This window comes from Monodelphis domestica, chromosome 2, assembly GCF_027887165.1.
Source record: "Monodelphis domestica isolate mMonDom1 chromosome 2, mMonDom1.pri, whole genome shotgun sequence".
NCBI classification, from domain to species: domain Eukaryota; kingdom Metazoa; phylum Chordata; class Mammalia; order Didelphimorphia; family Didelphidae; genus Monodelphis; species Monodelphis domestica.
The window spans coordinates 370,787,787-370,802,289 of record NC_077228.1 but is presented as its reverse complement, the minus strand read 5'-3'; the positions used below and the strand labels follow the sequence as shown (position 1 = coordinate 370,802,289).

The 14,503-nt window shown below is 44.0% G+C and overlaps 1 protein-coding gene across 2 annotated transcripts in view; it reads right to left on the bottom strand.

Annotated features, from left to right (window-relative positions):
• Window positions 1-609: 609 nt before the first annotated feature.
• CRYBG1 (crystallin beta-gamma domain containing 1) overlaps window positions 610-14,503 on the bottom strand; it is a 245,273-nt gene continuing 231,379 nt past the window's right edge. For both annotated transcript variants that reach the window (XM_007484389.3, XM_001378406.5), the window contains 7 exons: window positions 13,603-13,715; window positions 12,442-12,571; window positions 10,743-10,882; window positions 9,109-9,232; window positions 8,295-8,453; window positions 7,515-7,677; window positions 610-2,200 (listed from right to left, as the gene is read on the bottom strand). In XM_007484389.3, the coding sequence (XP_007484451.2) occupies window positions 2,112-2,200; window positions 7,515-7,677; window positions 8,295-8,453; window positions 9,109-9,232; window positions 10,743-10,882; window positions 12,442-12,571; window positions 13,603-13,715 (918 nt within the window). In that variant the 3' untranslated portion in view covers window positions 610-2,111. The remainder of the gene's footprint in view (window positions 2,201-7,514; window positions 7,678-8,294; window positions 8,454-9,108; window positions 9,233-10,742; window positions 10,883-12,441; window positions 12,572-13,602; window positions 13,716-14,503) is intronic.

The following is a 14,503-nucleotide window of genomic DNA, read 5'->3' as shown; positions in this document are numbered from 1 at the left end:
GGCTTCTGACCCTCGGTTGTGTCCCCCTCACACCCCTCAGCAGGCTAGTGAAGACTCCGGATCCTCTCCCAGAGTGACGTGGCTTTTTTTTTTAAGTAAGTACACTATGCAAGATCTCAAAGGAAGCCGATCATTGAAATAGTGAGCCGCCTGGCTTCCTCCGTCTTCCCCAGGAGGACAGAGCACTCTTCCCCGCTGCTTACCGGCAGCCCAAGCCACGGAGCACTTAGGGTCCTCAGGAGCTGGACGCCGTCCTGAATAGGGCGGTGGCATGAGATTCACGCCTGTGAACGAGCCACCAAGTCTCCAGTCAGGCTACATACACACAGAGCAGGATTAAACCCTTGCCCGGCACCCCGCTTCATTGTTTGGGTTTTTTGTTTTTTGTATTTTGGTTTTCGGTTTTGGAGTGCTGGACTGGGCCGCGCTAACAGCTGGTGATGTGGAAGGCTTTCTGAGTCGGGCAACGCGAAAGGAATGTATTCATGAGGTCACTTTAACACCAAGCGGCAGAAACACGACTTAGAAGGCCTGACTGCACCAACGCTCGAAAGAAAGAGAGCCTGACCAGAAGGAAACGTTTAGGAGGGAGAGACAGACATAGGCGGCACTCTACCATGAAACTGTTTATTGTGAACCTTAGAGACAAAATCTCAGTCCTCGGTTTTTACCAGACTCCAGGGAGACGCTCCGAATCAGGGGAGCGATTTGCTTCACCAGAGACAAGAACAAAAGCAGCCATTGTTCCGGGAAGTGAGTGAGAGTCTGGGTGAGGAAGGAAGAGGTGAGAGAAGAACCCTCCGTGGGGACCAGAGTGATCAAATGATCAGCATGAAGAAAAAGCACCCCGACGCCCCGCCTACCAGTCTTTTAAATGTTTTTTATTCACTTCAACTTTCCTATACAGTTTTAGGATCTGGTTAATGTTTACCGAGAGGGGGGTCACCGCAGCCCGGCCACCAGATCCATAAGCCCACCATCAGTTAATCACCGAATGTGCCCCAACGACCTCACTTTGGGGGCTAACTCCCAACAAAGCTCTGGCCGAAGGACTAGGTCTGTCTCCACTTTCTGGAGCCAGGGGAGATAACGGAAGGCCCAGTGGACTTTGAGAAGGAAGCAAGTACTGCTGTAGTGGAAAGGGAACCTACCCCTGGAAGCGTTTTTGTTTCTAGCACATGAAGTTGCACAAAGACAAGTAAACAAATGAAAACACTTCTAAGCTGGTGAAGAAAGAGCCATATCATGGAGCTACGTGGAACTATCTCCCTGCCCTAAGAAAGCAGACGACGTTCACTTAGACGGTCTGGGGCCACGCACCGTTGTGCTGGTAGGTATAAAATGGCTACGGTTACTTACTAGGCCAGAGGCACAGAGGTGCAAAGGTGAGCTAGTACCCCAAGGATACTGCCATTTTTAAAAGTTGCCTGAAGGCAAAAAATATTTGATTATACTTAAGCAACTTCTCATACTCTATCATGAATACACATGACTTAAGGCTTTGAGTTCTTCCACCATATTTGGTGTGGCATAATTGATGAGTAACAACCCTAAAATCTTGGGGACTACAATTGTGGTCCTAATAAATTATTTACATTTCGTTTTGACAGTTCAAACTTTGTGAAGCCGCCTCCTGCGTTCTAGACATGGAGCGGGAACTTTCCAGCTGATGGATGGTCTGTCCTTTATATTGCAAATTTGAGCTTCCACGGTGCCCCACTTTTGTGCAGTTCAACTTCTTCTGTGGGTTCAGGATGTTTTGTTTGGTTAGCATGTTTACATTCTTTTCTGTCAAGACATTTTAGGGAATAATTTAAAACAGACAGATGTGATATTAACAAGTCTCCAGTAACACAAAACATGTTCTAATAAGGCAATCTTGTTAAGCAGCTCCTTTAAAAAAATACAGAATTAGAATTGCCGAAACTCAGTAAGAAACTATAGGTGACAAGTCTGTCCTGAAAATACAGAATAATGATGTGCTTTCAAGGCTCAATGCTGGTTTTTAGAATTCAAGCTGAATGGTCCGTGTCCAACTTTTCAGCAACACTACTCCATCTATTGAAGGAGCTAGCTGTAGGTCCAGAGTAACTTGCATTCTTTGTCCAAGTTTACAGGATCAAGGCTTCCCAAACTTGGGTCATTTTCTCTTGGTTGGCAGTGTTAAGAATAATGTGGTTTTGGTCATATTGTGCACCCCCTGAAAGAAAAAGAAAAAGAACAAATGAAGCATCACCTGCATTTTGCCCCTTAGGTTCTTATTTAACTAAAAATATGAACCAGGACACAAAAGACCCCAAAAGAAAGAAGCTTGGGGTTTGCCTCTAATGTGGCAGAGGGTTGACAGCTTTGTTATTATTTTATGGCTCCTAATTACACATGTGCGATCATTAATAACATCATGCAGGGGTCCCCCCTCCTTGAAGGTTTTCAAAGTAGAGGCTAGATTCTCATTTACCAGGTATTTTAGAGTAGGATCTTTTTGTACAGGTTGGAATAATAGTTGCTGAGGTCCCCTCTAACTCATTTTCTATAATTCTGTGGATTCTCTTTCCTAGACTTTGGTATTTTCCCAACGAGGGTCACAATAACTTGTCTGATTACTGATGGGATAGGGGAAGGAATGACATGGGGGAAATCTATCTTATGTAGCCCCAAAGACATTTGAAAAGTAATATGAAGAGAATCAGGATACAAGTTGGAAGGGAGCTCAGGCCATTCAGCCCAACCACTATGGAAAAGCCTTTCTACACATCCCCAACAAGTGGTCATCTAGTGTACTTAAAGATCAGAATTGAGGAACCTGACTTCCAAGGTAGCCCATTCCACCTATGGATAGCTCTAATCATTAGGACGTTCTCATATCAAATCGAAATTTGCCTCTGCCATTTTCTCCCAGTTCTCCCAATTCTTCCCTTTGGGGCCAAAGAGAATAAGTCATTCTTCGTACATGTGTCACTCCCTCAGATACTTGGTGATGGCTATCCTATTCCCCACTGAATCTGCTCCAAGTTAAACAATCCTAGTTCTTGCCGTCAATACTTAGATAATTTGGATTTCATTTCCTCCCCCATTCTAAGCACTGTCCCCTGTACCTTGCCAATATCCTCCCTGTAGTAGGGCACCCAGAAATGAGCACAGGATTCCAAGTGTGCTCTAGAATCCCTTGTTCTGGACATCATTTTGCAGCATAAGATCAGTTAGTTACTTTCTAGCTCTTTATCACTTTTGCAATCCATTGCAACTGTTAAGTTTCCTTCTCATAAAAAAAAAAGTTCCTCTATCTTGTACAATTAATTTTTTTGGACCAAAGTATAGGGCTTCACATTGATTCCTAATTAAATTTCATCTTGATAGATTTGGTACACTTTCTATAAAGATCTTGCCACCATTCTTTCATTTAACTCATTAGTTTCACTATCCCCCTCTAGATGACTAGAACTGGACCACGGGCACTATGGATCGGGCCTCTGTGGACGAGGTTCTGTCAAGAACAGCCCTTTGGTTTTCAGAGTGCTTGGCAGTATGAGAATTAAGTACCACTCGAGGGATGAAGGAAGTTTTCTGTAAGTAAAGTAACCTGCCACAAGTTGTAAGGAATGGACGCTCTAACCTAAAGCTTCTGCCTTGGACACCAGTAGCATCTTTCCATGGATGTGAGGAGGAACCAGTTTTAATATCCAAGAAAAAGAAAAGCCATGTTGCTAAAGGGCATGATGGTAGAGTTAGAAAGGGAAGGAAGACCTAGGCACCACTGGGCCACCATAAAACAAAAAGGACATTTTAATGCAATCATTAACTTAACTAAGTCAATCAGTCTGCAGCCCCACGACAGGGATTTCATAGGCTTCAGTGAAGAAATACTCACAGCGTTAAACCTGTATGTAAATCTATTGCCAAGCCACAATGGGGACTGCAAAGAAAATGTTCTTAAGAAAAAAGATTTTCTAAGGAGACCTTTCGTTGGGATTCTGTGTGAGAATTAAAATTAATATACAATAACTCAAGTATTGTATTTAAAAGGGAGCCAACTCACTGAAAGAGAGAGAGGGAGAAGCCACAGAGAATTATAACCAATCATGTAACAATGCAAACGGGAGGACGCGGGGAAAGGGATGCTGGGAGATGGAAAAGAATTCTGGGGAATGTGGTCCCAAGGTAGAACCTTTCCACTTCGACATCTGGGTGGAAACGTTCCACCCTCTTGAGGTGGTCTTTCAGGGTAGTCTCCATCAAGAAAGGGCTCACTTATGTCGTGTCCTGTCACGCCAGAACCCAGCCCATAAGGGCCACGCGGGTACAGAGATCCTCCGCTAGCGTGTCCTGAATGAAGGCCTCTGTGTTAGGGGACTCGAGTTTTCATTCCCTTCAGTTTGAGCGGACAGTCACTGAAGCACTCGCTGTGCGGCACGGAGCTAGGAACGAGAGTGAAAAAGAATCCAAGGAAGGGCAGAGCGGCGCCCACAACAGGGATCTGGAAAGATCTGATGAAATACCGGGATGGAGAGGCAGAGCCGACCCAGAAGCCGGGATCCTAACTGTCACATGGTGTTACTGAAGCGGCTAAGTGGCGCAGTGGTACACTGGTCTTAGAGGCAGAAAGACTTGAGTTCAAGTCTGGCCTCAGGCGTTTACTAGCTGTATGACCCTGGGCAGTTCACTTCACCACCTGTAAAGTGAAGAAAATGGCCGCTGCTTCTGTGTCCTTGCCCAGAAAACTCCAAATGGGATCAGGAAGAGACAGACATGATGGAACAACAATAAAAGTTATCTAGTTCATCCCCCCCCCCCCCCCATAAGGCAGAAATTCATGTAAATTGTCTTTTTATTTATTATTTTAAAACCCTTCCCTTCCATCTTAGAAGCAATACTGTGTATTGGCAGAAGGCAGTAAGGGCTAAGACTTGCCCAGGGTCTCACAGCTGGGAAGTGTCTGAGGCCACATTTGAACCCAGGATCTAAGCCTGGCTCTAAGCACTGAGCTCTCCGCTGCCCCCTATAAATTCTCTTTGAGGGATGGGCGTATATGGCTCTCCATAAAGAGCGAGCAGCAGGTCTATCTGAGTGGAACTTTAGACTTTCCAGGGTCATTGCAGAATAGGAAAGCTCGGACGGCCGGGCCCCTGAATATGCATTAAATGACACATTCCACCATGAAGCCCTCCCCCCCCCATGGGCCCTGGGCGCCCCCGCCTCGCAGCCCGCCGCTGCCCCTGCTGTCCCAGCGGGGTCCATGGTCTCTGGGCCACCCACCCCAGTTCCAGGGCGGGAAGCTCCGAGGCTTTGCTTTGCAAATGGGATCCCACAGCGTGACTCCGTCCTGGCCACAAGGTGGCGACATCCTCCAACATTTGAGCTTGACCAGGCCCCGGCTAGCCACTCAGGCCTGCGCCCCATCTGCTGCTTCGGATGAAAGCAACAGCAACAGGAGAGAGAGAGAGGCTCAGGGGTTTAGAGGGCTTCCCGGCAATCCCCGCGGCCTCACGGTCCAGGGAGGGGAATGCCCCAGGCCCCATTTTATAGAAGAGGAAATGGAAGGCAAAGAGAGGCCCTCTCTAGGTGTCTGAGGCCTAAATTAAAACCTCTGAAAATGGCTCCATGATCCCATTTGAAAAATTGTAAGGGGGGGGGGGGGCTCAGGGTAGGGAGCACTAGGTCTGAAGACGGGAGTCTCGGGTTCAAATGTGGCCTCAGAATACTTCCTAGCCGTGTGACCCTGGGCAAGTCACTTACTTCCCATTGCCCAACCCAGAGGACTCTTCTGCCCAGGAGCTGATCCGCAGTGTGAGTTCTCAGATGGAAGGGAAGGTTTTAAAAACCAAACCTCTACCCAAAGGCTGCCTTTTCCACGAAGCCTTTCCTGATCTTTCTGGCCAGGAGCACCCCTGATCTGGCATTCATTTTTGCGGCTTCCTCCTCCAAGAACCCGGTCCCCCCTGAGAATACAGGCTGCCTGGCCTCAGGCACAGTTTCTTTTTGGGGTTCGCATCATCCGGCACCCTCCTGGGCTTGAGAATCACTCATCCAAGAACTGCTTAATGAATCCTTTTTGATCGATTCCAACATGGGGGCGCACAGGCCTGAAGCGAGCTTCCAGGGTCACCAGAGATGCAGTCTATACAGGCATCCTCTTTTCTCAATGTTTCTCATTTCTCATGGACAATTCATTGCAGTTATTGAGTGTAAAAATGGAGGAATTTCCCAAGCAGTTTTCTGTTTTTATCTCTTCCCTTCTGTCTTAGAATTGATCCTAAGGATGGGCTCCCAGGGAGAAGAGGCACGAAGGCTAAGCATCTACAGTTAAGTGACTTGGCCAGAGTCACACAGCTAGGAAGTGTCTGAGGCCAAATAGAAGCCCAGGCTCTCCCCTCTCCACACCTGGTTCTCTGTCTGCTGAATGCCCAGCTGTCCCCTTTTAAGTATTAGAATTCTTGAAGCTTTGTCTTTTGAAAAGATTTTTTTAAAGAATTTTATCAGGATGGAAATTGGTTGCAAAGTAAAATCCATATTTACTGTATTAACCCACAGATTTAGTCAAGGATCCGGGCCCAAACTCTCAAACCAAGGGGCAATGCTTTGTATTCTCCACGCTGCATTAAATGTGCACAGCGTCCCCAGCCCCATTGCTTAGTATGAAATAGAAAAGTGCCAGAAATCATGGAAACTCAAATTCCTCTAACCTGTAAGAATCAAAGGCCCCCTCCCTGTGCTCTGCACACGCAGGCTCTATTCACTGTCCTCTAGAGGCGAGGAAGGGAGGGACCAGAACACGGGACCCAGCCAAGGAGGACAGCTTCCCTGTGTCTTCCCGTCCAAAGTGCCTCTTCCGCCTGCCCCAAAGGACGGCCGATTTCCTTCTCGACCTGACCTTGGTCAGAGGCGTTCCCATGAGTCTTCTCTGCTTTATTTCCGCTCGCGAGCAAGCTGCCCGGATTGGAAACAGGCTGCGGCCGCAGAGGGGCAGAGCGTGTAGGGCCCGGGTGAGGCGTGCAGGAGCCTGGGGACAAGCTAACCCGGGAATAATGAGAAGGGCAACCGAATGGTCATAAAGCTCAAAACCAAAGATCCAGGGTGATCATGAGCTCCAAATCCGTCATGAAATGAAATTGTAATCAAGAAAAACGTGCATCCGTTCCCTCAGGTGAGCCTCCGTTTCCTCGCGTGTCAATTGTAATGCCAGTGCTTTGGCAGAACTACCCTGAGGGAAAAGCTCTGTAAACCTGAAACCACACGATATGGGGATCAAGGCCAGACCTGGAAGACCTGGGTTCAAATCCCATCCCAGAACTCAGGCACAGCCCTGGGCCTGGTCTCCTCATAGGTGAAAAGTGGGGTCTGGGCTCGCTGCCCTCTCAGGTGCTTTTTGGGCTCTAGATCTGTGACAGAAGCGGGAGACGTTATTGGAGGCCAGACGGCTCCCTGCCAGTCCCAGTGCCTGGGCTCTCCAGGGTTCTGGCGCTAAGGAGAAGGCATGGGAAGATGAGGAGTCAGTGACAAGAGGCGCCTGGCCTTACCTTTGATGTCTAACACGAGGTTGGGCTTCAGCTTGCTGTAGATTCTGCCATCAGACTTGATGCTCCAGAACTGGCTGTCCTCATTCTGGTCCAGCGCCAGGCCCAGCTTGGAGCCCGAGGTCACGAGGCTTCCCACAATGGTCAGGCAGCAATCTTCCGCGATCTGGATGAGGGGAGATAAAAGGCAGCACGTGCGGGTGAGCCGCTCACCCCCTGCTGGTATTTACTGCCTCCTCTCAGATTTTGGCACCCATAACCCCAACTTTTGGCTGACCCCAGTAGCCGTGAGGTACTTCCGGGCTCCGAAATACCCTTTTTAATCTAGGAATTAAGAGTAACTAGTATGGAGCAACAAGGCAGAGAGGAATGTTTTAGAACATACAGGGTTCTTGGGTGTCCCAGCGGAAAGAGTGCAGAACCTAGAATGAGAGACTTTCAGCTCCTGCCTCCACACTTAGCCACACAGCTTAGCTGTAAAAGCTAGGCTGGGAAACAGGCGCTGACGGGGATTGGCTAGTTGCTTCCGCTTATAGCCAATGACTGCACGGAGTAGGTAGGAGGGCTGCACAACTCCGCCTCCTACTGCGGCCATGTGACCAGAGGGGAAACCCAGAGCGGCTTGCTGTCTGGGGTTCAGTGGTTCTCAAAGGTTCCAGAAGGGTCAAAGAGAGCCACGCCTCTTAGCTCATATCCATTCTAGGCAGAACATCCCTGGAAGGGGCAAAGGGGTGTTTGAGGGTTAATGGCGGCGGGAGTCTCCTCCCAGTTCCTAAGCCTCACCCTGCACTTGATGCATCCTTCTTGGTAAATCCATATCTGATCGTCCGCTCCGACGTCTTCCATCACTTGTATCCGGAGAAGCTTCAGGTCCTCCAGGTTTCCATTGGTTGACATGAAAAACCCCGTGGCTTTATTGCGAAGCCGGAAATAGATCCGTTTCTGAGAACAGGGAAAAACATGCACAAACTAGTGAAGCGCAATCAGGGATTGAATTCGTTCGGATGTAGGAGCTTGATGGAGGTGAAGGGAGAAGTAGAGAGAACTACGACCCTGGCGTGTCTCCGGGTGTCCTGGGCTCTTTCGATGAGGGAAGGGAGGTGAAATGTTTAAAGAAGTGCCTTGTTAAGTGGCTCAGTAGATTGAGAGCCAGGCCTAGAGATAGAACGTCCTGCGTTCAAATTTGGCCTCAGAGACTTCCTAGCTGTGTGACCCTGGGCAAGTCACTTAACCCCCATTGCCCAGCCCTCACTGCTCTTCTCCCTTGAAAACAACATAGTATTGATTCTAAGGCAGAAGGTAAGGGGTTTGTTTTTGTTTTTTAAGTGCCATGGGGCAGAGAACATGCCTGTTAACAGAGGAGTGCTGGGAGCAGCCCATGTTCTAAGGCCAGATGTGTCAATATTTTGTAGAGTAATATTAAACTTGAGTCTAGGAGGAGAGACTAAATGTGAAGCAACTTGAGCCAATTTCAAACTTATCTGGGGATAACATTCTGAAATAAAAAGAAAGCCAGGAAAAAAAGAGCTGAAGGAAAGGTATATTAGAGCTATGAGAATTGCTTAGGGAAAAGATTGGAAAGGGACAAAATACCAACCTGAATAAAAGGTCTGAGAGAACCGATCTGGCGGCAGCCACTGAATTCATACCAATTGGGGACTTCTGCAGGGGACAGCAAGATCTGTCGTCCCCTATAATTGCTGAATTCATAAGTGACCCATCTGTAAGAAAAAAAACAAAACAGGGTAACCTACAATCAGTGCCAATGTCCATATCAAAGGGAACACATACTGCATTCACTGTTAGAATCTTAAAGTTTTCTAGAGCAATCCTTCCAAATTATAAATAAGACAAAACACTCATCTCACTTCCATGTCTTTTTAAATAGTCTAAAATGCTGCCTTGAAAACATTTATACTATAAGCAACAGACCAACATATTTTTCTAAGAAAAAAAAAAACAGACCAAGCCTTCTCTTACAAAAGGGAGAGTAAACAATAAAATTCATATACTCTCTTATTGGAATAGCTCATAGAGCCTAGGATCAATATATAAATAGATAGATATAAAAGTCACAGTCTCTGCTTCAAATCTTGGAACTTGACAATGATACTAGTCCATCAAGGCCCACTCCAAAAGGCAAACACGGACATTAGAACATTACTTTTGTCCACTCCACCCTCCAATAACCTGGATTGGGAATCCCAGCATCATAATCTTAATTTTTTTCCTAGTCAGGAAAATCCAGGATTTGAGGGAAGAGTACACAAGTGGCTAAAAAATAGCCACTAAAGTTCTCTTATTTTGCAAAAGCACATGACATGGTATATTACATGTAATAATGCCTAAAGGTAACCCTATATGATTTCAAATACGTTAAAAAAAATAAAATAATTTCATTATTCTATCCACTGAGGAGTAAGAGTCACCTAAGTGCTAAATGGGAAGCTGGGAGGTGGGAAATGGAGAAGTATACAAGTGGTTAAATCACAGCCAAGAAAGTTTCTATATTTTGTAAAAATGTGTACATAATATAGTATGTTACAAGTAATGATGCTGAAACACCAGAAAATTTATAGCATATTTTTTAAAAACAAAATACTTTCATTATTCCTTCTTTTGAAAAAGAAGAATCATGGAAGGGCTAGCTGGATTCATTGAGCCTCCTCCAGCAGAATCTAAGTTTCTTCAGGGCAAACCAACCCCACTACACACACACTTTTTGTCCTTGTTATCTCCAGTGACTAGTAAGTACAAGGGCTGGTATTTATCCACACTTCACTTTTCCTCCAACAACTAACACTACAGAATTGGGCTTTGACTAAATTTTTGGTGAATGAGTGAATAAATGAATGGCTAGCTTTGAATAGTTATTAGTGTGTTGGACCTGAGAGGCACTTGATAACTTAAGTAGTCATTTTCAGTCATGAAAGCAAATCAAAGCAACATTACAATTCACAAGACTCATCAATATTCTTGATTTGTCTTTGGTAGCCCAGATCCATAATTTCATCAGTATGGGACACTCATGATGACTACAATTAAATAATAACATGCACCTGACTTGGTGAGATTTTTTTTTAATTCTACAAAACTTAATTCGTGAAAGATGAACTTGTGCATTGGCCAACGTGATAGAACAGATATTCATAAGACAACAAAGAGTGGTAATTTCTCCACATAACCCTACATTTTTTGGAACTTGAAAAATAGAACAAATAATTAGCTTACATGCCACCAATGACCTGGATGGAGCGTATCTGAGTATTAAATCCCAGGAACCGGAGGTTCACTACTTCTTCATTAAGTTCAATTTTTTTCCCTTTGAAGTCTTCTCTTTCAAAAAGAACTATTGTTGGTTCTGAAAACTCCTATTTTGAAGAGGAGAGAGAATGCTTAGTTAATTCTCCATTATTCGAACTTATGTGGGGGGTACCTTGGATGTGTATATCTATCTATAGAGAGAAAGCCTCCTCAGACATAGAAGTCAAGATCATCCCCTGAGGCCCAGGACAACACCGGCTGTCTTTTGTCTTGCCACTGAACTTAGAAAAGTCTGGAAAATTGAGGCTAATAACTCTGTAACTCTGCCTCACCTAAATTCAATTTGAACCCAAGTCAAAAAATCATCCCATGATGTTATTGCCTCTGAAAATGAAGAACAAACCACCACCACTTATTTGTATATGTGTGTATTTTGTCAATCAGCACATACTCCAAAAGACAAAAATGGACCATAAAAATACAATAATCAATAAAGATATCAGTTCCTATCAGATTTAGCCAACTGGTAAATTCCCCTTTCTAAAGAACCTAAATATGTTCCTCCAAACTAACTTTAAATAACTCTACAGATAAATAAAGTTTTCCTGGCAGGGAAAAGATAGAGGCAACAGACTTTGTACTGAACAAATTGCATAAATAATTCTTTTGAAAATTATCATCAAAAAATCTAAGCATAAAGCAATTTGTAAAATAACAACTCCAATGGCGCCTTTCTGTTTAACTGGGCCATTTTTCAGGATGGACTGAAAAACACTTGGCACAGAACGCTAACTGGGGAAGAGCCGAAGCAGGCTCCGTAATTGTTCCATGGTCAAAGTCATCCCTCCATGCAGAAAACAGACTAAAATTATCTTCTAGATGCTTTTATATGTATATGCCCCCAAAAGTTAAAATTTTTAAAGAAAAACTTCAGTAAGAAAAAAAAAAAGATCGTCAAGTACACATCTGCTGGCATTGTTGCAGGAGGAAAGAGAAGCCCCAGGAAAACGCGTGTGCCCAGGGTACCAAAGCCCACAGACCCAAGAGAAACTTGCTTGTTTTCATCTGAATTACAGAGAAGCCCTTATGATCCTACACCAACATCTCATGAGAAATACATCCGAGGTCATAAATAATACATCAAAAAGCCACTTGAAGCTTGCAATGTTTTCTTCCCCCAGATTAAAGTTTCATGCCATGGGCGGGGAACCTAACTGCCCGAAGTGATGCGGACAGGCCCTGGCATGCAAGAACAGCCTGTGGTGGCTCCTCACAAGCAGAGAATTTCAGGAGGAAGAGATACTCTGCACCCACCAGGAGCAGTACAGAGCCCAAGGTCAGGCTACATGGAATAAAACAGCACCAAGGGCCCCTGGGCACCCCCGGATTTGGAGAGTATCCTGACAGCCTTGGCGGCAGGCACAGGAACAGAGAGCGCCACAAAGGCAATGCCTTGCTTTATGTCATCTCCTTCGATTCCCCTACCAACCCTTTCACAGAGGAGTGGCCACTCAGCTAACCTGCCCGATGACTGCATATCTATAATAATCTATTTGTCCCCTTGGACTATCAATTTGTGGATGCTATTAGTCTAAGACATATCAAATTGGCAAACAAGAGCTCTATAATATATGCTATAAATTGACATTTGTGTTGGTTTACTTACAACATCTATAAAGCGAAGAGACTTAAAATTTGTTTCCGGAGGACATCCCATCGCAGACAGAGAAGGATAGTGTCCTTCTTCTAATACATACTGGTTACCAGAGAAATTTTCCCCATCATAAGCAACCCAGCTGTGGAAGATTTTTAAAAAGACAAAACAAAACAGAAGAGGTGAAGATTCCAAATATTTTTTTAAGACGGACTGCTGTAGAACAGAGAAATCTTAACCATGAAATGAGAACACTGCTACAAACTTGGGTTTGTTTTTCTAAAAGATAGACAGGGCCATCTGAAAGCCAGAAAATCATAAATTAATAATGCAGAGAAAGTAAGACTTTAGACTATACCTGGAAGATTTTTTTTTTTAATAGGAGTGAGTGGGCCAAAAATGCTTTTCCTTCCATTTTTACTTTGTTTATACCAAACAAGGATGGCAAAAGAAGAACCTAAAATCATACCCTAGTTAAATGAATTGAAATGTTTGCCTTGAGAAGAGAAGTCTCATGGGAGATTCAGATATATGGAGGCATGTCCCATGGAAGAAAGAATAAGATTTGCTCTATTTGACTATGGAGACTGGCATGTACAACCAAACGGAAGGAAATTACAAATTGGGAAATTTCATCTAAAAATAATAAAGAGAAATTTCCTAATAATTAGAGTTGTATGAAGAAAAAAAGAATAAATTAATAAGTTTCCCATTACTGGAAAATTTAAAGCAAAAAATTGATGGCAAGTTGTTGGAGATGCTAATAGATGAGATTTGTGATTTGACCAGGGATTATTAGTCTAAATGAGCTCTGAGATCAAGTCAAAATTCTAATAGTCAGGGTCCAAACAACAACCTATCTCATCCATGAAGCTTTTCCTGACTATGTCTCCTCTCTATTCTCACTACCTCCCAGACTCTTAACTGTACATGTAGCCTCTACCATTCAATTCAGCACTTAAATACTACTTGTATTATTCACCATTATATCAAGTTAATCTTATCTCCGCAATTTGTTCATAAACTTCCTGAGAGCTAGGAACACATCTGATATTTTCTTCTGGGCACCTAGCCCCTAATCCAGGAATGCAAGCATGGTAGGAGCTCTGTAAATGACTATCAGTGCACTGATGATTGAGCCAGTAATAGAATTAGGTTTTTCCTGCTGCTTACCTGCCCCCCAAAACTCTGCAAGACTTTGCTGAAAAGGAATCTTCAATTTGATTCGTTGTTTCTTCAAAAACTTTACTGCTACCACAGAATTCTGGTTCTGAGAATAAGTGAACCTTTGAAAAAGGGAGCATAAAGACCACAAATTATTTTCCAAAACACATTATGCCTTCAAAATGCTGACTCAAGTATATCCTCTAACTGCTAGTTACAGCAAACTAAGTTTTAAAATTTCAAAACCCGTCAGTTTTTATAACTTCCTTAACAGATCATTTGTAAACCTGATTTCCACAGCATCCATGATTTTTAAATATAATTCTATGACATCAAAGAATCCAACAGCTGAAAAATCTTCTTCAAGAACATTTGTTGAAACAAGCAATAAAATATTTTAAAGCTTTCCTGTAAGCCGTCTCTATGTTCACCTGTTCTAAACTTAATAATCAGCTACATTTTGGAAACAAGCATTTCCCCTCCCTCTCAATGGAAAAACACTTGCTGACCTATCAAAATATTGTATACGAACAAGGAGTGAAGACCAGTGTGGTATATGCGCTTGTATAATTAAGGCAGTCTGAGTATGCCCATTAAAAGGCATAAGTCTTGCCCATAAAACTCAGCTGATGTTGAAAGTCAGCAGTTAAAGGACTGGACAAAAGTCCTCCCTAGGAATTTCATGATACCTCTGAAATCACAAGTCCTGTTACTATTCTTATTAAAAATAAAGTCAGACCAACAAAAATATCACTAGTATTCTTTGGCAGTTTTTTGAGTAGTTGTTTCTCTCATTAGATTGTGAGCTACTTGAGCTTTTCTTGTATCTACAGCACAGTGTCTAGCACCCAGCAGGTGCTTAATAAATGCTGGGCGACTTACTGACTTTTGCTTTGCTTTTTTTAAAAAA